The sequence below is a fragment of the Oncorhynchus kisutch genome, linkage group LG28 (genome assembly GCF_002021735.2).
Source record: "Oncorhynchus kisutch isolate 150728-3 linkage group LG28, Okis_V2, whole genome shotgun sequence".
NCBI classification, from domain to species: Eukaryota; Metazoa; Chordata; class Actinopteri; order Salmoniformes; family Salmonidae; genus Oncorhynchus; species Oncorhynchus kisutch.
This window is the reverse complement of record NC_034201.2, coordinates 18939006-18962867: the sequence shown is the minus strand read 5'-3', so window position 1 is coordinate 18962867 and position 23862 is coordinate 18939006. Positions and strand designations below refer to the sequence as shown.

The following is a 23862-nucleotide window of genomic DNA, read 5'->3' as shown; positions in this document are numbered from 1 at the left end:
TAGTGACTGGGTGTATTGATACACCATCCAAAGTGTAAAAACTTCACCATGCTCAAAGGAATATTCAATGTCTGCTTTATTTTTTACATCTACCAATAGATGACTCAAAGAAGGGCACTGGAACTTGTGACTTAAGCACATTTTTACTCCTGTAATTATTTAGGTTCTTATAACAAAGGAGTTGAATACTCATTAACTCTGTTCATTTGTAAAAAAAAATAATAATACTCGAAAAACATCATTCCACATTGACATTATCGGGTATGCTGTAGGCCGGTTTTTTTCTTCTCTCAAATTAATCCATTTTAAATTCAGGCTTAATCAAAATGTGGATAAAGTTCTGGGGTGTGAATACTTTATGGGCAGTGTATAACATCGCACGGCGCGCCATGCCTCCTCTTGCACCATGTGGGGCGCGCACCACAGCGCGGTAAGAAGACTAGGTTACTAGATACAGCGGCAGTCCATCCAAAACCAGCTCTGTGCGCAGCTGTCTCTTCGGAGCGCGTTTCAGGCCTACACTAAACTCCCCAAATACGGTAAATTCTCTCCGCTGTAGGGGGCTATTTTGCTCTTCTGCCAGCTGTGTCAAACAACTCGGCATATTGTGCCAGTTCAGCAACATGCATCTATGGAGAGTTTTTTCTACGTGGCTATTCTTCCTCTGTTTTAGTTTTCTTCCAGGTACGTGCTCATTTTTTGCTTCACAATTTTACAACATGTATTGCATTAGAGACAAGGTTCTGATTGCTTATCGATGGAAGAATTTGAGGGCAATTTTTCTCACTTTGGCAGTCCGTAGCTTAACAGTAGGCCATTTAGTTTTATTCCCCGAGTGTTCTAAAATGCCAACTACAATATAGTGACCTAACTGACCTAACATTGAAAATGTGGCAGATTATACATTCACATTGGATGCTGAAGGAATGAACAACCCCTCAACGATGTATTAAGGGGCAAAGGTGGACTGTGGATATGACATGCATGCATCCATGAACTGTCACTATGTACTCTGGGTTGGTGATTTCAGGATGAAAACGTAGGTGTTGATGTGATGTACTTGATGGTCTACCATGTCATAGTACTTGACCCTATTATTAATGTTATTGCTGGTGTCACTCCTCACAAAGCTGTGGAGATGATGTGTTTGTGCATTAATACCTGATTGATGTGCCCATGCATCTACATCTGCATTGGTTGCTCGTTGAGGGTTTAGGCAGGGTTTCATTATAAACACTGGGACAACTGCTGATATAAAAAGGGCTTTATACATTTGATTGATTGCACTCATGGCAAGCTGTTCCTCTCATAATTCCTCTCTCTTGCTCTCCATATCATCCACTGATAATCCCCACCATCTGGGTCTCAAACCAACAGCTCGTGTGTTCTGACGTGACCACTGAGTCGAAAGAGCAAATACACACACACACACACACACACACACACACACACACACACACACACACACACACACACACACACACACACACACACACACACACACACACACACACACACACACACACACACACACACACACACACACACACACACACACAAAGAGATCAGAGCAGATGAGAGAATGACAGATTACACCATTACACCTACAAACTCTGTTGTCTGGACACGTGATATCTGCCAGCAGTCAATGGGTTAATGCTGTCATCCCTGTGACCTCTAACCCAGACTCATGCCTGGTCCTGTAGATACTGACAGGAGACAAAAGATAGCAGATGAATAAAGGGGAAACAGGAGCCGTGGTTACACCTTGCATTAACATGTGGTTGTGGTCATCCGATCAAGATGATCCGATAACTATGGTAATAAAATGTCTCTTATATTCCCATAGTGTCCGTATTGTGACCAGATTCCCTGGTCCTTCCCTGTATGCAAATTAATCCACCTGCCTTGGACCTTCCTTATGATACAAGCTGTATACAGTAAATCAACAGAAAACAGCACACTTTTATAGTCAATAGTTTTACACATTATTACAGCCTATATTTGTTATCCAACGAGTTAAGACGGATATGCTACATAATATGCTACTGTCTTAATATCCTCTACCTGTCCACAGCTGTACAAATAAATATTATTTAATATATCTTATATACCTTACCATAGATTTTAAAAACAGTAAAACGGCTTTGTATGCCTAGGTACATGAGTTGTTTAGGGAGGTCTTAAGAAGGATTAGCATACCAAAAGTTTGTATTTTGAAGAACCTCTATGGTAACCTACAGCAAGACACTTGGTCAAACTATGAAAATGGATAAAAGGAGTATGCATGTAAAGCAAGTACTATGGCTTTATAAATGAATGAAGTGTAAATCCAAAGAGTCCTTCATAATGTACATCAACTTGGACAGTAGCCTCGCTCATGCTTAGAGAACGCTATGCGCATCAGTTTGGACATATTCTGCACTTTATTGCTGGCAATTTGTCTGGAAAATGCTCAAAGATTCACAGAATAGAATATAACATAAATAATCAAATCAAAAAGGATTGCATTATATTCCAGGATTCCGATTCTATTTTAGTAGAGGCCTAAACAGTTTTACCAAGAAAGAAAAAAAGGTACATGCTGGTAGAACGACTGTGGTTTGGTTTCCGACAAATAATTGATTAGTGACAATTCAGTAACGGAGTCTCTTTCACTCATCGATGGTTGATAGACTGATATACTAGCATTACAGAATTACAAACTGAACTGCGACCAGTTCAGTTAGCATTGGGTAGCATTGTTTCGACACAAGGATTCTAGGGCCCATAAGAAATTGGAACCCTTCCCTTGTGGTGTGACACTTAAAGCACAAAATCAGGTTAGCAGCAGTAAGCATTTCCTACCCTTTCACCTCAGTTGTAATATATCACCTTTGAACAATTATAGAAAAAAATGACTGAATGCATGAATTCCTTTCAAATTAGACATATAATACACGTACTAATATAGGCACTTCATACAAAAATCAAATTACCTTTAACCAGGAGCAGCATTCAGTTGAAATTAAGCATTTAAGCAAACAGATATTATTTTATGTTATAGCATGAGATTCAATGTAGTCCATGTTTCTGGTCATACCTCGTACCAATAATAATGATAAGTAGTATCAGAAGTAATGAAATTCATATTAATAGTGTTAGTAACCATAATATGAATCATGATAATATCAATAATGAGGATAATTTTAATTGTAGTAATAACATCAATGAAAGTAATAATAATATATAATATATAATATAATCATAATAAATAGTGGTAACCATAATGGTAGAACAAATGATTATATCACTGATAATAAATAAGAGGATTTGGTGTAGGACAGAGTCCATTCAGAAAGTATTCAGAGCCCTTGACCTTTTCCACATTTTGTTACGTTACAGCCTTATTCTAAAATGTATTAAATAAATGTTTTCCCTCAGCAATCTACACACAATACCCCATAATGACAAAGCAAAAAAACGTTTTTAGAAATTGTTACAAACTTGTTAAAAATAAAAAACGGAAATATGACATTTACTCAGTACTTTGTTGAAACACCTTTGGCAGCGATTGCAGCCTCAAGTTTTTTGGGGGTATGACACTACAAGCTTGGCCCACCTGTATTTGGGGAGTTTCTCACATTCTTCTCTGCAGATCCTCTCAAGCTCTGTCAGGTTGGATGGGGAGCGTCGCTGCACAGCTATTTGCAGGTCTTTCCAGAGATGTTCAATCGGGTTCAAGTCTGGGCTCTGGCTGGGCCACTCAAGGACATTCAGAGACTTGTCCCGAAGCCACTCCTGCGTTACCTTGGCTGTGTGCTTAGGGTCATTGTCCTGTTCGAATGTGAACCTCCAGCCCGGTCTGAGGTGCTGAGTGCTCAGGAGCAGGTTTTCATCAATGATCTCTCTGTACTTTGCTCCGTTCATCTTTTTCTCGATCCTGACTAGTCTCCAAGTTACTGCCGCTGAAAAACATCCCCACAGCATGATGCTGTTACCACCATGCTATATATATATCAACTTTTCGCTATTATGAGGTATTGTGTGTAGATCGATTAAATACATTTTTCCTCATAAATTTTAGATTAAGGCTGTAACGTAACAAAGTGGAAAAAGTCAAGGGGCATGATGATTTTCCGAATCCACTGTATGTACAAAAGTATGTGGACACCCCTTAAAATTAGTGGATTCGGCTATTTCAGCCACACTCGTTGCTGCCAGGTGTTTAAAATGGAGCACACAGCCATGCAATCTTCATATACATTGGCAGTAGAATGGCCTTACTGAAGAGCTCAGTGACTTTCAACGTGGCACTGAAATAGGATGCTACCTTTCCAACAAGTCAGTTCATCAAATTTCTGCCCTGCTAGGGTTGCCCTGGTCAACTGTTAGTGCTGTTATTGTGAAGTGGAAACATCTAGGAGCAGCAACGGCTCAGCCATGACGTGGTAGGCAACACAAGCTCACAGAACGGGACCGCTGAGTGCTGAAGCGTGTAGCTCATAAAGAAATTGCCTGTCCTCGGTTGCAAAACTCACTACCGAGTTCCAAACTGACACTGGAAGCAACGTCAGCCCAATAACTGTTTGTTAGGTTTCCATTGCCGAGCATTCGCTCACACGCCTAAGATCACCATGTGCAATTCCAAGGGAACACTGCTTGCCCCAATGCACTGTGCCAACTGTAAAGTTTGGTGGAGGAAGAATAATAGGCTGAGGCTGTTTTTCATGGTTCGAGCTAGGCCCCTTAGTTCCAGTGAAGGGAAAGCTTAATGCTACAGCCAACTTTGTGGCAACAGTTTGGGGAAGGCCCTTTGCTGTCTCAGCATGACAATGCCGCTGTGTACAAAGCAAGGTCCATACATAAATGGTTTGTCTAGATCAGTGTGGAAGAACTTGACTGGCCTGCACAGAGCCCTGACCTCAACTCCATCGAACACCTTTGGGATGAATTGGAACGCCGACTGCGAGCCAGGCCTAATCGCCCAACACCAGTGCCCGACCTCACTGATGTTCTTGTGGCTGAATGGAAGCAAGTCCTCACAGCAATGTTTCAACATCTAGTGGGAAGCCTTCCCAGAAGAGTGGAGGCTGTTATAGCAGCACATGGGGGACCATCTCCATATTAATGCCCATGATTTTGGAATGAGATGTTCAATGAGCAGGTTTCCACATACTTTAGGTCATATAGTGTATGTTACATACTGGTTAGGGGTAACGTTTAAAGTTATGGATAGTGATATAAAAAAATATTTGTGATTAGAAAGCTTGTTAATTATGTCCAGATAGTGATGACCCAGGGCCATAGTAAATGAGGTCCAGGCTTCTGAAACTACCATTAGAGTTGATCCCAAAGTTCTTGTGTGTGTGTGTGCATGTGTTTGTGTCTCTGTGTGAGTGTGTGTGTGTGTGTGTCCAGTTGCTAGAGGAGAGCGAGTTGAGTGAAGGGCATGAGCAGGATTAACTTCTTATGGCTGGGGGTAGTATTGAGTAGCTTGGATGAATAAGGTGCCCAGAGTAAACTGCCTGCTACTCAGGCCCAGTTGCTAATATATGCATATTATTAGTATATCGAAATGTTTAAACCTATTTTTCCATATATAGACAGACGCACCATATGTGTTAGAATAAAATCATCTACATATGCAGTGAGATTTTCTAATGCTTTAACTTCTTATGGCTGGGGGCAGTATTGAGTATCTTGCATGAATAAGATGCCCAGAGTAAACTGCCTGCTACTCAGGCCCAAAAGCTAGAATATTAGTAGATTTGGATAGAAAACACTCTGAAGTTTCTAAAACTGTTTGAATGATGTCTGTGAGTATGACAGAACTCACATGGCAGGCAAAAACCTGAGAAACAATCCAGGAAGTGGGAAATCTGAGGTTTGTAGTTTTTCAACTCTTTGCTTATGGAATATACAGTGTCTATGGGGTCAAATTGCACTTCCTAAGGCTTCCACTAGATGTCAATAGTCTTTAGAACCTTGTTTGATGCTTCTACTGTGAAGGAGGGGGCAATGGGAGCTGAATGAGTCAGTGGTCTGGCAGAGTGGCATGAGCTGACCACGCGCGTTCACGTGAGAGTTAGCTTGAGTTCCTGAAGACAGGATTCTCCGGTTGGAACATTATTGAAGATTTATGATTTTAAAAAACATCCTAAAGATCGATTCTATACTTCGTTTGACATGTTTCTACGGACTGTAATGGAACATTTTGACTTTTCGTCTGCTCGCGCGTCATGAATGTGGATTACTGGGCTAAACACGCGGAAAAAAGGAGGTATTTGGACATAAATGATGGACTTTATCGAACAAATCAAACATTTATTGTGGAACTGGGATTCCTGGGAGTGCATTCTGATGAAGATCATCAAAGGTAAGTTAATATTTATAATGTTATTTCTGACTTCTGTTGACAACATGGCGGATATCTGTATGGCTTGATTTGTTGTCTAAGAGCTGTACTCAGATTATTGCATGGTGTGCTTTTTCGGTAAAGCTTTTTTGAAATCTGACACAGCGGTTGCATTAATCTTTTATCAGTTGTTTATTATGAGTATTTTTGTAAATTAATGTGACTCTCTGCAAAATCACCGGATATTTTGGAACTACTGAACATAACGCGCAATGTAAACTCAGATTTTTGTATATAAATATGAATTTTATCGAACAAAACATACATGTATTGTGTAACATGATGTCCTATGAGTGTCATCTGATGAAGATCATCTAAGGTAGTGATTCATTTTATCTCTATTTCTGCTTTTTGTGACTCCTCTCTTTGGCTGGAAAATGGCTGTGTGTGTTTTTGTGACTAGGCTCTGACCTAACATAATCATATGGTGTGCTTTCGCTGTAAAGCCTTTTTGAAATCGGACACTGTGGTGGGATTAACAACAAGTGTATCTTTAAAATGGTGTAAAATAATTCTATATTTGAGGAATTTTAATTATGAGATTTCTGTTGTTTTGAATTTGGCACCCTGCACTTTCACTGACTGTAGTCATATCGATCCCGTTAGCGGGATTCAAGCCATAATTAATCGTGTCATGGTAAAACTTGCACTCCTGTAGATCTGTAATAATTGGATGGTGAAACTTGCATCCAGCCAACCAGAAAAGCAAGGCGAAGCATTTCAGGCATTCTTTAAAGTCAGCACAATCCTTGTCCGGTAAAGAAACAGTATTTTTTATTTATTTATCCAAGGCGTTTAGAATTGTGGAGTGGAGCTTTAATATTACACAATGACATCACGTTCCCTGAGGTACCTTCAAAATTACTCTGCAATCATAATTTCATCGGAAAACACTGTTACCATCAATAAAGAAAGTTTGACAAAAGAAAAATCTACCCCTGACGAACAGATAACATTTTTGTCGATCTTTAGAACATTTCTCCTATAGCTGCCATTTCTATTTTTATTTAACTAGGCAAGTCAGTGAAGAACAAATTCTTAGTTACAATGACTGCCTACACCGGCCAAACCCGGAACAATTGTGCGCCACCCTATGGTACTCCCAATCACGGCCGGTTGTGATACAGCTTGGATTTGAACCAGGGTGTCTGTAGTGGCTCCTCAAGTGCTGAGATGCAGTGCCTTAGAACCTTGTGCCACTCGGGAGCCCAAATGTTACAAATGTTGCAATGTATTTTTGTTGCAACATTGCTTTTGTGAAATAAACCTGGGTCAATGGAACCCTTCCTACTGACAGTAACTCAGTAAGCCATGTCAACTAACAATTTTTAGATTGGTAGTTAGTCCAGCCAGCTATCTAAACTTGTAGTAATCATGGCTGAATACCGACTGGGCATGCAGGGCACGTGCCCAGGGGCCTTGACCTCCAGGGGGCCCTCATTGATTTCGTTAGTCATTGTTAACATGGCATAAGTTATGGCAGGGGGTTTTTATTGCAGGAAATTATCTTTTCAACTGCAAACATTTTTCTACAAACGACTGCAAAATAGTTAGATTTACGTTAAATTAGCTGTAAAAATGCTAATTATTTGTCTCTGCACCATGGCAAAATAAGTAGAATTGTATGAAAAGTTTTGTAAAATTGCAAAATGTTCTCTCCACCACATAGCACGAGAGGCTCTAAATATTTTTTACTTATACAGTGGGGAAAAAAAGTATTTAGTCAGCCACCAATTGTGCAATGATGGAAATGATGGAGTAGCTACTCCTTAAAGCACTGCGAAGGAGCCATGATGTCCCTCGTGTACTTTTAGACTACACTCTTAGAAATAAAGGTGCTATCTAGAACCTAAAAGGGTTATTCGGCTGTCCACATAGGAGAACCCTTTGAAGAACCATTTTTGGTTCCATGTAGAACCCTTTACACAAAGAGTTCTAAATGGAACCCAAAAGAGTTCTACGTGGGGCCTCCCGGGTGGCGCAGTGGTCTACTGCGCCACACCTCCCTGGGTTTGAGCCCAGGGTCTCTGGACCGGGCGGCCCATGGGGCGACGCACAATTGGCCTAGCGTTATCCGGGTTAGGGAGGGATATCCTTGTCTCATCACGCACTAGCGACTCCTGTGGTGGGCCGGGCGCAGTGCATGCTGACCAGGTCGCCAGATGTACGGTGTTTCCTCTGACACATTGGTGCGGCTGGCTTCCGGGTTGGATGCGCACTGTGTTAAGAAGCAGTGCAGCTTGGTTGAGTTGGGTTGTGTTTCGGAGGACGCATGGCTCTCAACCTTTGTCTCTCCCGAGCCCGTAAGGGAGTTGTAGCGACAAGACAGTAACTACTAACAATTGGATACCATGTAATTGTTATACATGGAACCAAAAAAGATTCTACCAGCCAAATAACCCCTTTGGAACCCTTTTTTTCTAAATGTGTAGATGTAGACTATTGGAAAGGACACAGCATGGTGCCAATAAATACTTCATCTTTGTCACATCTTTGTTGATGTATCAGTTGGATTGATGTTAAGGCATCTTGATCAAGGACAGTAAATTCCTCGTATAGTGTTTCAGCAACTGTACAGTCAGAAGGTTAACGGGATTTCATTTTATGTGACAGAACAAGCTAGTATAGTGTACCATCTAAACCGTTGTGAAATATATTTTCCTTTACCAAAAATATTGTATTTTCAGCAGTTTGAAGCTGGTGTACGAAACAGAAAGTAAAACTTAAGAATGGGAAGCATTGAAATAGCGCACATAGAACAGATCTACCACTTCTTAGACTTGCTTTCATTCACAATGACAGATTTATAACACCACATTTCTATGTGAATTTGGTCACGTCGCCCAACAAGTTACATATTGCAGCTTTATTAACTGTGTAATGTGAGATGGGAAAACTGTGGAACCTAGCCAATATGGGCTACAACAAGAACCCAGAGTTGTTGGTCTAGTCATGGGCTAGGTGTCAGGCATTGAGGTTATGGGATGAACGCTATGTGATAAAGGGGGTAGACTTACAGTGATGCCCTGGTTGACAGATGTGGTTGGTACTTTAGCCAAGTCCTCTCGTTGGTTGACATGCAATCCATGTTGTATGTAGAGGATATTAAGCCTTGTCAGGTAGCCTGACGCTTAAGGGTCAATAACTGAAACGTAGTTGGTTCAAATCCCTGAGCCGGCAAGGTGGAAATATCTGCTGTTCTGCCCTTGAGCAATGCAGTTAACCCCACTACAACTACTCCTCGGGCACCGATGATGCTGATTCAGAGGGGTTGGGTTAAATGCTGAAGACATCATTCGGTTGAATCCATTCAGTTGTGCAACTGACTAGGCATCTGCTTTCCATCTATGACACTTACACATGTACGGTGTACAGTACAGATGGATAATCACGCTAGCAATGCACTCATGGCCACACCAGCCGTAATAACATTAACCATCCCAGCTAACACATTTGGTTCCTAGGAAGTTGTTGGAACGTATGTTTTTGGTTTCTCATTGGTGCTGGGAACTAGGCCATACGTTTCCTGACCAGTAGAACTGAAGTGAAAATTTCTCTCGTTCTGGAAACATACATTTTTAGGTTGTAGGGAGGTTCTGAGAGCATTTTAGTATGGTTCCCAGAACATTTTCCTGTGAAGTTTTATTAACGTTCTGAGAATGGAAATTCTAGGTTATTTGAAGGTAATAAAATAACGTTCTGAGAACATCTTTCAATAAGACTTTTAAAAGCACTGCTAGTTTGGGTTAACTGTTTTGAACTCCAAGCACAGACAGGACAGAGGAAAATTTATTTGCTTCGGCATTAATCATCATCAAATATTTGATTTTTATTGTGGCATGACGTCAGTGAGATTCAAACGTATGATCTTCTGTTCTCCATCCAGGGTGGAGCTAGCATGCCATGTCTTTCTTTACTCATACAAAGCTGTTCAAACAGATCCCATTTCAAAGGAAACAAGCACTCATTAAGATCAGGTGTGGCCAATTAATAGGGGCTGCCAACAAACTCCCGCTCCTCCTCTGGCGCTCATTGTCGCCAGTTTACTCATTATTATGCACACCTGCCACCATCGTTAAGCGCACCTGCGCTTCATGAGACTCATCTGGACTCTATCACCTTCCTGATTACCTCCACTTTATCTGTCACTCCCTTTGGTTCTTTCCCCAGGTGTTATTGACTCTGTTTCATGCCTGTTCACTACTCGTGTTTCTTGTTTTGTTTATTTATCAAATTCAATCCCTGTACTTGCTTCCTGATTATTAGTGTACATATTACAGAATAACGTCTCCCCCAAAGGGAAGCAACAGGGCTTTTTTTTCATATTTAAAAAATAAATACAATTCAACTGGTGACGTCGGGTCCAAGGGCGGCTGCCAACGCAACCGGGGATGCCCCAGCTGGCTAGTCAAGCTTCCATGCCTCAGCTGGCTTGATAGGTTCACAAACCTATTGCCGACGCTACTGGGGTTCCCGCGCCTCAGTTGGCTCTGCAGGTTCCCGCGCCTCAGTTGGCTCTGCAGGTTCCCGTGCCTCAGCTAGCTCTGCAGGTTCCCGCGCCTCAGTTGGCTCTGCAGGTTCCCGTGCCTCAGCTAGCTCTGCTTGTTCTTGGTTCTCGGGACTGTCCCTTTGGTCGGCGGCTGGAGCTGCGCATCAGGGACAGGATACTGTCCCGTCTACTCTCGCTCCTCCTCTTTGGTGCTCGTTGTTGCCAGTTTGCTCATTATTACGCACACCTGCGCTTCATGAGATCCACCTGGACTCCATCACCTTCCTTATTACCTACCCCTATACTGTATCTGTCACTCCCTTTGGTTCTTTCCCCAGGCGTTATTGATTGTTTGTTTCATGTCTGTATGCTACGTGTTTCTTGTTCTGTTTGTTAATTTATTCAATTCACTCCCTGTACTTGCTTCCCGATTATTAAGTACACGTTACACACTTCTTAATGTTCTCTGAACGTTACTAAAGATTTTATGAAAAGTTTTCTTACCATCCTCTGAACAGTTTGAGAACATGACTTTAAATAGAACCATTAGGAAATGTTATGCTGAGGTATTAAAATTCCCACAGGAGAATGTTACTAACATTCTCTGAACTACTCAATTAAATGTAAAGTTCCTTATGTGCGGATACTGTTCCAAAGTCAAGCAGCTATCCAGCACGATTCCCATGAAATTGTGGGAGGGTTGTATGCAAAATAACCATAGGACAACCACACTCACCAAGTGCTAAGAAACATAGTTCTCAATGTTATGTGCTAGCTGGGATTTGCCTGTTTTTCGAATTTCTCTCTCCCACACAAACACACGCATGCGTTGTTTGAGAATTAGTGCCTGTACAATCTTTGGCAGTAGTAGGTGTCTCAAATAAAATATTATTGGTTACATTCGCCGAATACAACAGTGAAATGCTAACTTACGAGCCCATTCCCAACAGTGCAAGGTTAAAAAGTAAGACAAATTTGATACAGAAAATATTAACACAAAAACAATGAGGCTATATACAAGGAGTACCAGTACCAAGTCAATGGGCAGGGGTAAGAGGTAGTTGAGGTAATGCAGTATGTGGGTAGGGGTAAAAGTGACAAGGCAATCAGAATATATAAATGGAGTAGCAGCAGCATACGTAAAGTGTGTCTGTGTGTCATCGGCAAACGTAAGGATGGTGTTGGAGTCGTGAGCGGCCACGCAGTCGTGGGTGAACAGTGAGTACAGGATGGGACTGAGCATGTACCCCTGAGGGGCCCCCCTGTTGAGGGTCAGCGTGGCGGATGTGTTGTTGTCTACCCTCACCACCTGGGGGCGGTCCATCAGGACATCCAGGATCTATTTGCAGAGGGAGGTGTTCAGTCCCAGGTTCCTTGGCTTAGTGATGAGCTTGGAGGGCACTATGGTGTTGAATGCTGAGCGGTTGTCAATGAACAGCATTCTCGCGTAGGTGTTCCTTTTTGTCCAGGTGGGAAAGGGCAGTGCGGAGTGCAATAGAGATTCCGTCATCTGTGGATCTGTTAGGGCGGTACGTGAATTGGAGTGGGTCCAGTATTTTTGGGATGATGGTGTTGATGTGAGCCATGACTAGCCTTTCAAGGCATCTCATGGCTACAAATGTGAGTGCTACGGGGCGGTAGTCATTTAGACAGGTTACCTTGTTGTTCTTAGGCACAGGGACTATGGTGGTTTGCTTGAAATATGTAGGTATTACAGACTTGGTCAGAGAGAGGTTGAAAATGTCAGTGAAGACACTTGCCAGCTGGTCAGTGCATGCTCTGAGTACACGTCCTGGTAATCCATTTGGCCCTGTGGTCTTGTGAATGCTAACCTGTTTAAAGATCTTACTCACATCGGCTACAGAGAGCGTGATCACACAGTTGTCTGGAACAGCTGGTGCTCTCACACATGGTTCAGTGTTGCTTGCCTTGACGCGGGCATAGAAGGCATTTAGCTCGTCTGGTAGGCTCACGTCACTGGGCAGATCTTGGCTGGGTTCCCTGTTGTGTAGAGACAATGAGTGTGTCAAATGTTTTGCTATCGGTGGTGTAGTGCCAGATAGAGCGTGGCTGTGCTGCACTTTGCTGTCTGCAGTAGGAAGTGAATGGACAGGCATTTAGCAGCTCTAGATGGACACGTTATCTCATTTACTGTTTATAATTACCTACCTGCTTATCTCCTCCCCTCCTCCCTTCTCTAACGTCTCTCCATCATTTCTCTCCAGAGCGTTCAGTAATTACCTCCTTCCCTCCATACCTTTCTCTCTGTCTTTCCTCATCTTACCCTAAAGTCACTCCTAATTTACTACTCCATGTTTATCACTCCAATATTTCCCATTTCTGTTTCCATTCATCTCCCTCAATACTCTCTCTGTCTCATCCTCCGTTTGTCTATCTGTCTCTGTCTTTTTCTTTCTCATTCTATTGCTCTCTCTCTGCCTGTCTGTCTCTGTGTCTGTCTGTCAAATTGTATTTCTAATTAAATTCACATGAGATTGGAATTGTATTGTTTATTTGTTTGTTTGTTGCCAAACCAATTCCAAATATAACTGGGCCTCAATAAAATGTCCCAAACCCAACAGCAACTTTTCCAACAAAGGCTTGAGAGGCTGCAGGATTCTCCCACCACTTCATCAATGAATTAATAATTAACGTTCCTACATATACACTGAACAAAAATATCAATGCAACATGAAACGATTTCAAAGATTTTACTGAGTTACAGTTTATATAAGGAAATCGGTCAATTAAAATAAATTCATTAGGGCCTAATCTATGGATTTCACATGACTGGGAATACAGATATGCATCTGTTGGTCACATATACCTTAACAAAAGGTAGGGGCGTGGTCTGCGGTTGTGAGGCCGGTTGGACGTACTGACAAATTCTCTAAAATGACGTTGGAGGTGGCTTATGGTAGAGAAATGAACATTCAATTATCTTGCAACAGCTCTGGTGGACATTCCTGCAGCCAGCATGCCAATTGCACACTCCCTCAAAATTCTTGACATCTGTGGCATTGTGTTGTGTGACAGACCTGCACATTTTAGAGTGGCCTTTTTATTGTCCCCAGCACAAGGTGCACCTGTGTAATGACCATGCTGTTTAATCAGCTTGTTGATATGCCACGCCTGTCAGCTGGATGGAACATCCTGGCAAATGAGAAATGCTCACTAACAGGGATGTAAAAAAATTTGGGCACAACATTTGAGAGAAGTAAGCTTTTTGAGTGTATGGAAAATGTCTTGTTCAGTATTGGAAGGAGGCTAACCAAAGTTACTGTAACATTATCAAATGTAATGGTTGTAGTGAGTCATGCATGGAGGACCAGACATACATGTAGGCTATTACAAGGTACCACTTAGGTTAATTAAGCTGGGATGCTGTTGAGTCAATTTGCCCCATTCCTTTGAGGAACTGAGGCTTGAATTAGAATAATATAATGAAGGTTGTGAGTGATGTGGATTTAATGTGGTTCCTTAAGTTCTGCTAGGCTTTACTTACTGTGCTTTACAACTCACTCACTCACTCTCTCTCTCTCTCTGGCAGTGTGTCTGGGTGCTCATGGGAGATATGCTCAGAAGTTGTTGACTGATTTGTTCGCTAACTACACCAACGCTCTGAGACCGGTAGAGGACACAGACCACATCATCAACGTCACACTGCAGATCACCCTCTCACAGATCATTGACATGGTAAACACGCACAAAAACATATACACAAATGCATACATACACAAGGTCACCACGATGACCCCACATGCACTACTTATCCTCTGTATAGGCCTCCTCTGATACTGTTTTCCCTGCAGGATGAGCGTAACCAGATCCTGACCACGTACCTGTGGATCCGGATGGTGTGGACGGACGCCTACCTCACTTGGAAGAAGGAGGACTACGATGGTCTCGATACCATCCGCATACCTAGTAGTTATGTATGGAGGCCTGATATTGTCCTATATAACAAGTAGGTCTGGCTGGTATTGAGACACATCGGTTCTTCCTGCAGGGGTTTGTTATCCTCTTCCTCACATTCCCTTTCCTCACCCTCCTCTGCTATGGACACAACCTGGACACCCTAGATGCTATTACTCAGGGGGTGTCAAGGCAACAGGTGTGCTTCTGATGCTCATCACAGTGTATTGGAGCAGTAGTTTTTTCACTAGTGTCAGGGGTTCTTCCTGGTTAGGTTACGTAGACAGGACGGTTGCCTGGCACTAGTTATAATTTATGGCAATGTCAACCTGAAATGAAAAATAAATAGAACTAAAGACAAGGTTGGTCGCCTGTCTTTTCTAGTATGCGGTTTTTACGCTTGTTTTTGGATACTAGTTGTTCTTGCCAAAACTAGCACCTGGATCTTGACGTACTGCTGTGCACAGGGTTTTGCATTGGGAAATACAGTATAAGTGGAATAGTCCTTCTATTTATTATTTCACAGTATCTTTTTCTCCCTTTATTTAGTTATGTTTTAATCTCTATTTGTTGTAATTACAACACACAACTGAATCAGTAAACCCTTTAGGATGGGCTTGACTTGAACATGTTCTATATCATTTTTTCCAGAGATTATATCTGGACAGGTGTGAGGGATGTGTGTTACATGAAACTCAAAATAATCCCCTTCCTGAGCTAACACTCTACCTGTTTAAATATTGAATCCCTGTTGGAGGATGGTTGGTATCAGGGGGATGCCACAGAATGCAGATTAAGTTCCTAAAATATGGCTTCTGAAAAAACTCCTTTGAGGGTGGTGACTATTAAAGTTCTATGTTCAGTCCAGTCCCCGTGATCAAGGTCAGAAATGTAGTGCGAGTGCTGAGTGTAGGAGTTGGCTATGAGAGGAGGGCTCCACTCCTGCCCTCCCCACTCTCGTTATGCCTCGACCATCACCTTTCAATCATCCTGCCTGACCATCATGACATCCTTTATCTCTCTGTGAGTCATTCAGGTTTCCTGTCGTTAACTGTCATTAACACTCTCATCTGCCTCTTTAACCACTCCATCTGTCTTTAAGTCTGTCTGTCTGTCTGTCTGTGTCTGTCTGTCTCTCTGTCTGTCTGTCTCTCTGTCTGTCTGTCTGTCTGCCTGCCTGCCTGTCTGTCTGTCTGTCTGTCTGTCTGTCTGTCTGTCTGTCTGTCTGTCTGTCTGTCTGTCTGTCTGTCTGTCTGTCTGTCTGTCTGTCTGTCTGTCTGTCTGTCTGTCTGTCTGTCTGTCTGTCTGTCTGTCTGTCTGTCTGTCTGTCTGTCTGTCTGTCATTAAGGTATTAGACACTCCATGCCCATCGTCCTTCCCTACATTTCTGCCCTCTGTCTTTTCCCAGTCACACCTCTAAAGAGTCTTTAGTCACTTGACAGTAAGTATATATTTTCTCTTTTTCTTTAATATCAATTGTAGATAAGAAATAATTTTCGATGGTTTTAATTGCCTTCTTTGTTCGCCAATGAATTCCTCACATACTCTTTCCCCTGGCTCTTCTCACTCCCTCCGTCTCTCCTCCTCCCATCATCCTTTTGCTATTTCTCCCCCATACACTCCCCCCTCTTTCCAAACTCCCTACTCCTCCTTCACCCTCCCTCTCACCTCTTACCCATATACTCTCCCTTCCTCGAACCTCCCCCCCCGCCCCCCTCAGTGCTGATGACCAGTTCTCCAGCTCTATGGAGACCAACGTGGTGATCCGTAACGACGGACAGATCATGTGGGACCAGCCGGCCATCAGTAAGAGCTCGTGCTCCGTGGATGTGTCCTTCTTCCCATTTGATGCCCAGCAGTGTCGCCTAACCTTCGGCTCCTGGACACACAACGGCAACCAGATGGACCTGGTCAACGCCCTAGACAGCGCTGACCTGGCCGACTTTGTGGCCAACGTAGAGTGGGAGGTCAGATTGATTCGTTTATTTTGCCACTTTTCTATACAGGCTAAGCCTGATCTTTATTCCCTTTTTGCACTTTATTGATTGAAAACACTTTTGCATTAGTAAGACTGTCTTATCTTGATGTTATTTTTACACTGAACAAAACTATAATTGCAACATGTAAAGTGTTGGTCCCAGGTTTCATGAGCTGAAATAAAAAAAATCCATGTATACAAAAAGCTTTTATCTCTGCACAAATTATGTTTAATTTTGTGCACAAATTTGTTTACATCCCTATTAGTAAGCATTTATTCTTTGCCAAGATAATCCATCCACCTGACAGGTGTGGCATATCAAGAAGCAGATTAAATGGCATGATCATTACACATGTGCACCTTGTCCTGGGGACAATAAAAGGCCGCTCTAAAACATTTTGTCACACAACACAATGCCACAAATGTCTCAAGTTTTTAGGGATCATACAATTGCCATGCTGACTGCAGGAATGTCCACCAGAGCTGTTGCCAGAGTATTTAATGTTAATTTCTCTACCATAAGCCGCCTCCAATGTCATTTTAGACTATGTGGCAGTACGTCCAACCTGCCTCACAAACATAGACCATGTGTATGGCGTCATATGGGCGAGCGGTTTTCTGACGTCAACATTGTGAACAAAGTGCCCTATAGTGGCAGGCATAAGCTACAGACAATGAACACAATAGCATTTTATTGATAGCAATTTGAATGCACAGAGATACCGTGACGAGATCCAAGAGTATGTACATGCCAGTCAATTTATTCCACAACGACCTCAGCAAACCATTTCTGTATGGACCTTGCTTTGTACACGGTGGCATTGTCATGCTGAAACAGGAAAGGGCCTTCCTCAAACTGTTGCCACAAAGCTGGAAGAAAAGAATTGTCTAGAATGTAATTTTATGCTGTAGTGTCAAGATTTCCCTTCACTGGAGCTAAGGAGCCTAGATCATGAAAAACAGCACCAGACCATTATTCCTCCTCCACTGAACTTTACAGTTGGCAATATGCATTCGGGAATGTAGAGTTCTACTGACAAGCGCCAAACCCAGATTCATCCGTCGGACTGCCAGATGTTGAAACGTGATTCATAACTCCAGTGTTTCCACTGCTCCAAAGTCCAATGGTGGTGAACTTTACACCACTCCAGCAGACGCTTGGCATTGCACATGGTGATCTTGGGCTTGTATGTGGCTGCTTGGCCATGGAAACTCATTTCATGAAGCTCCCGACAAACAGTTTCCAGAGGCAGTTTGGAACTTGGTAGTGAGTGTTGCAACCGAGGCCAGAAATGTTTTTATTATGAGCTACACGCTTTAGCACTCGGCAGTCCCGTTCTGTGAGCTTGTGTTGCCTACCACTGTTTCTCCTAGACCTTTCCACTTCCCAATAACAGCACTTACAGTTGACTGGGGCAGCTCCAGCAAGGCAGAAATGTGACAAACTGACTTGTTGGAAAGGTCTGCCACGTTGAAAGTAACTGAGCTATCAGTAAGGACTGCCAATGTTTGTCTATGGAGATTGCATGTGCTCGATTTTATATACATGTCAGCAATGGGTGTTTCTGAAGTAGCTGAATCCACATACTTTGGTGTATACAGTGTACGTGTGTTCTTATACCACTAGACTACCCCAGGCCACACATTTCTACTATTTTCCATGCTATCCTAACAACAGGTTCTGGGTATGCCAGCCAAGAAGAACGTGATCCTGTATGGCTGCTGCTCAGACCCCTACCCAGACATCACCTACACCCTGCACCTGAAACGCAGGGCCTCCTTCTACATCTTCAACCTACTCATCCCCTGCATGATGATCTCCTTCCTGGCCCCGCTGGGCTTCTACCTGCCGGCTGACTCTGGGGAGAAAGTGTCCCTGGGGGTCACTGTGCTGCTGGCACTGACCGTGTTCCAGCTGCTGGTGGCAGAGAGCATGCCACCCTCGGAGAACGTACCACTCATAGGTGAGGGGCTTGGGGGTGTTAGAAAGAGAGGGGGGGGGGGAGACCAGCTCGCCTCAGATACTTTTATAGATCTTCTTCTCCCATAAACTCGGGCAGAAATGTTTAGTGAATATTGAAGGGGTCTTGCTCAGCACAATGTCCTCATACAGCCTCTCTATGCTGCTCCATTTAACTGCCTGGAATAGTAGATATGTGATACACAGCAGTGAGACCTTTATGAATACTGAATAAGCATATTTTCTATGTACATTCACTATACTATTCCATATTTTATTGTGATAGTATTGGGATGAGCAAAAAGCACTTATTAAATTTGAATCAACTTTGAAATGCATGCAGAGTTAAACAAGAGTGTAGGCATTTTTGCATTTGTATTTCAATATAGCAATGATTTGAGTTGTAGTATTTGTGTGTGAGTTGTAGTATTTGTGTGTGCTTGGCTTAGAGAGCTGCTGTACTAAATTGTATTGGTGTATGTAGGATAATGTTGATGTAATGGTACAGAGGCCAGGCAAGTCGATATTGGCTGTCCAGATAATTTAATGTGCTGCAACCACAACTTGATAACCTATACCCTGCCTTCTCTCTCTGGAGCACTTATACGTGTCTGTCTATTTAACACGGTCTAGAATCCTGCAAGGCAGTGATGTTATGTTAGCCAATGTATACCATTACATTGAATGATTATGTTTGAATGTTTGAGTTGTTATACATGGAATAGACTGTATTGCTGATGACTATTTATCCACAGGGAAGTACTACATTGCTACCATGACGATGATCACCGCATCGACCGCCCTGACTATCTTCATCATGAATATCCATCACTGTGGTCCGGAGGCGCGTCCTGTCCCTGAATGGGCCCGCCGCTTCATCCTGCACTACCTGGCACGGATCTGCTTCGTCTTCGAGGTGGGAGAGAACTGCTTCACTGGCACCCCCAAGAAACAGGCCCCGCCTGAGCCCCCACCCGACCACAATATCAACCCCCAAACTAGAGGTACTAACTGGGATGTGAACGGGCAGGCCTGGGGGGGCATGGAAGGGAGGGGTGAAGAGGAAGTGGGAGGGGTGGGCGTAAAGACTCCAGAAGAGAAAGAGGAGGGGAATAGACTGGATGTGAAGAAAGGGTCATACCAAATGTTTGAGCCCAGTAGGTGGAAAGACGACCTGTTTGTAAGTATAGATGCAGAAGAGGAGGAGGAGGGAGCAGCAGGAAGAGAGAAGGGAGAAGGAGGAGAGGCAGAAAGAGAGAAGCGTTTCAGAGGAAAAATTGGGTGCATGGGAGGGGCAGAGGAAAAAAGAGGCAAAGGTGGAGGAGGAGGAGAGAGAGGAGGTGCAAGAGGAGGAGAGAGAGGCTGTGTGGAAGGAGGAGGTGAAAGAAGGAAAGGATCATTAGGAGGTGCAGAGGATAGGGGTATGAGGGAGGTGGTGGTGAGCGTCCAGTGTGTGTGTCAGCACCAGGCGCTCCGCAGGAACATAGAGTACATCGCCAGCTGCTATCATGACCAGCGTTCCACTCAGAGACGTACGGGTGAGTGGAGGAAGGTGGCCAAGGTCATGGACCGACTCTTCATGTGGCTCTTCTTTATCATGGTCTTCCTCATGAGCTTCCTCATTATGGGCAAGGCCGTCTGAGCACGTGCAGAGAGCAGAGGGAGAAGACTCCATGTACAAGTGACCCTCAGGCACAGATCTAAGATCAGATCCTACCCTTCCCAAATGCTGACCTTAACCATTAAGGAGGATCCAAAACTGACCTTAGATCAGTGTCTAATGGTAACTTTATCCTTCTCCGAGGGGCAGTAGGCCAACTAAACCATTCAGTTTTTACCACAGGAGATACTGTGTGTGGGGTTTTGTATGTACTGTATACTAGCTGTTAATATTCAGCAATGTGAGGTAGACTTAATTGATCTCATTTCATACAGAAGTAGTTTTCTGTGAGTCTAAAGTTTTTGTAGGGGAGACAGGAACAAACTTCATCTGTGAAATGGAGCCAAAGTAATTCTTCTGCCACCTGGCGACTATTATAAACACAAAGACACAAAGTTTAACAAGATCACATTTTTATATTACAATAACTTTTAAGGCTCTTCGTCCTTTTACTGATTTACTGTATGTGAATCATTTTAAGTGTACCTCTCAGGCCTTCCAGTCACTACATGAGAACGACAGTACTTTATAAGTGCACACCTGAGAAGTGCACACTTTCTTTGAGTGCACTTGACGCTGTTGAAGATTTGATGTGTAGATATAGTATAGAATGACAATGCTAAAATAATAGTAGTGGTCCATGCTTAAGAAGACTAATGTATCCAATGCTTATCACTTGTCTTGTACCATAAACAATATTGCATATGTACAAGTACGCCATTAAATGTATTAAATATTTCATAATATCCAAATCCCTCTGACTTTTTCACTTTGTAACCCCAGGAAAACATTTCAGAGTGAGTCATGAAAGGCAAAGGAATACTGTTATACACTCATCCATTCCATTTGTGAGGAATAGGACAGGATACATGGAAGAGAATGAGGGGGACGGTACAATAGGACATGTAGTAATGTAATCCAATAACCCTTTAACATCATTAGGGCTTTGTGAATGAATTAGAAAAGCCATTTAACCTTAACTTTAAAACCCATTGGAGAGTTCTGTTGTGACGGTACAAGGGTAATCTCCCTCATCCACTGCCAGACACTAATTCTGCTCACGATGACAACCATTCATATACACTCCCTAACTACACACACTGTAGATAACAGGATTTTCATAGGCTTTGAACCGGACCACTTAAACTTGCTTAGTGGAGTGGTGCCAGGGAAATAACCTCTCCCTCAACGTAAAAAAAAATGAAGGAGCTGATTGTGGACTTCAGGAGACACTGATCATTATTCACGATTCATTCAGGACGATCTGTAATCACGGTAGCATCCACATTAATGTAGCAGTGCTTAGAAAAACATTATATTGTTATTTACAATAAAAGTGACTCCAAGATGATACAATACATTATTTACCATTCATTCCTATTGGGCACAAAATAATCTGAAACAACCCAAACAGCAAATGCATCTAAATTTGTAGAAGCTTGATGCAATCATTGCGTGCTAGGGATATGGGACCAAATACTAAACCTTTTACTATTTTAATGCACAAATGAATTTGTCCCAATACATTTGGTGGGACTATGTACAAAAAGTGTTATAATTTCTAAACGTTTCACCCAATATCGATGAAAATACTCTCAAATTAAAGCTGACGGTCTGCACTTTAACCTCATAGTCATTGTATCATTTTAAATCCAAAGTGCTGGAGTACAGAGCCAAAAAACTAAAGTAAATGTCACTGTCTGTCACACCTACTCCTGCTCCCTCCTACCGGCGCTCAACATCAACGGTCCTGCTCACGATGACACCAGTCCTGGCAACCCACATTACACACACCTGGCAACCATCATTGTGTTGTGTTCGCCCATTGCTCATGTTTGTTCAGTTTATCGGGTAGAGAGATCTGCACAACGCATCACCGGGGTCAAACAACCTGCCTTCCAAGACACCTACACCACCCGACGTCACAGGAAGGCCAAAAGGATCATCAAGGACAACAACCACCCGAGCCACTGCCTGTTCACCCCGCTATCATCCAGAAGGCGAGGTCAGTGCAGGTGCATCAAAGCAGGGACCGAGAGACTGAAAACAGCTTCTATCTCAAGGCCATCAGACTGTTAAACAGCCATCATTAACATTGAGTGGCAGCTGCCAACATACTGACTCAAATCTCTAGCCACTTTAATAATTAAAAATGGTATGTAATAAATGTATCACTAGTCACTTTAATAAACAATGCCACTTTATATAATGTTTACATACCCTACATTACTAATCTCATATGTCTCTCATAATCTCCTGCCTATACCGTTTGGCCATCGCTCATCCATATATTCTTATGTACATATTCTTATTCATTCCTTTTTACTTGTGTGTATAAGGTAGTTGTTGTGAAATTGTTAGATTACTTGTTAGATATTACTGCATGGTCGGAACTAGAAGCACAAGCATTTCGGTACACTCACATTAACATCTGCTAATCATGCGTATGTGACCAATAAGATTTGATTTGACTCACCTTCTGCACCTGACTCCCGGTGTATACGTTACTGTCTCAATCATTTTGGAGCTCACTGTAACTGCCAAAATAAAGTAAACACCAACATAAAGCGTCTTAATAGGGCTTTGGGTCACCACGAGCCAGAACAGCTTCAATGCACCTTGGTGTAGATTCTACAAGTGTCTGAAACTCTATTGGAGGAATGAAACACCATTGTTCCGCAAGAAATGTCATAATTTTGTGTTTTGTTGATGGTGGTGGAAAACGCTGGCACCGCTCCAGAATCTCCTGGTGACTGACTCAGATCTGGTGACTGAGATGGCCATGGCATATGGTTAACATCATTTTCTGAAACCACACCTGTTTAGAAGCACCTACTTTCAATATACTTTGTATCCGTCAGTCACTCAAGTGTTTTCATTATTTTGGCAGTTACCTGTATGTATCCTCGACATTTTGAACTCCTGAATAATTCTGCTGGTATTTGAGCTGATGATGTCAAATACCCATTGGGACAATAATGAGAGTGGATGTTTTGCCAGCTTTTAAATTCCCTTAAAACTGAATCCATGTAAAAGCAGTGACCTTTGTATCCCTCCCACACAAAAAATGCCAAATAGTGACGTGTGTGTGTGCGTTCGTGCCTGCGTGACATCCATCGGATTAGTGAGTTTTATGGCCATAGCCTTTAAAAGCACTTTGAGTTACTTACCACAGTGATATGTTTTTGTAAGAGGGAACAGTTGTTTACAGAGCACAGAGAAAGCACAGGGAACTGCACCTGCTGATTTGGCCTCATTTTTTTGCTTGCTCCTCAATAAATGCTGGCGGCCATGACAGAAGCCAAACATGAGTTGACTTGGGGTTGTGATTTGATGTGGGTGTTTCTTGGGTGTGTCCTTGCCACCACCAAGCAACACCCATCTGTCAGAACCTTACCTGCAGCTGTTCCCGCCCACTCAATCACAACAAACAAGCCTCCTGCAGGTTGAGTTCAATAAATAC

The 23862-nt window shown here is 42.7% G+C and overlaps 1 protein-coding gene across 1 annotated transcript; it reads left to right on the top strand.

Moving 5' to 3' along the window:
• The first annotated feature begins 455 nt into the window (after positions 1-455).
• On the top strand, positions 456-21151 carry LOC109872660 (neuronal acetylcholine receptor subunit alpha-10). The gene is made up of 6 exons (XM_031808265.1): positions 456-684; positions 14437-14582; positions 14699-14853; positions 16522-16768; positions 18458-18743; positions 19495-21151. The coding sequence occupies exons 1-6, from the start codon at positions 624-626 to the stop codon at positions 20379-20381; spliced, it is 1782 nt and encodes a 593-aa protein (XP_031664125.1). The 5' UTR covers positions 456-623; the 3' UTR covers positions 20382-21151.
• The last annotated feature ends 2711 nt before the right edge of the window (positions 21152-23862 follow it).

Excerpts from the sequence above, each read along its gene's own strand:
- LOC109872660 (XM_031808265.1), top strand. The coding sequence starts at position 624 with ATGCATCTATGGAGAGTTTTTTCTACGTGGCTATTCTTCCTCTGTTTT. Across the intron at positions 685-14,436 it reads CTGTTTTAGTTTTCTTCCAG|TGTGTCTGGGTGCTCATGGG; the intron begins GTACGTGCTCAT and ends TCTCTCTGGCAG. Across the intron at positions 14,854-16,521 it reads GATATTGTCCTATATAACAA|TGCTGATGACCAGTTCTCCA; the intron begins GTAGGTCTGGCT and ends CGCCCCCCTCAG.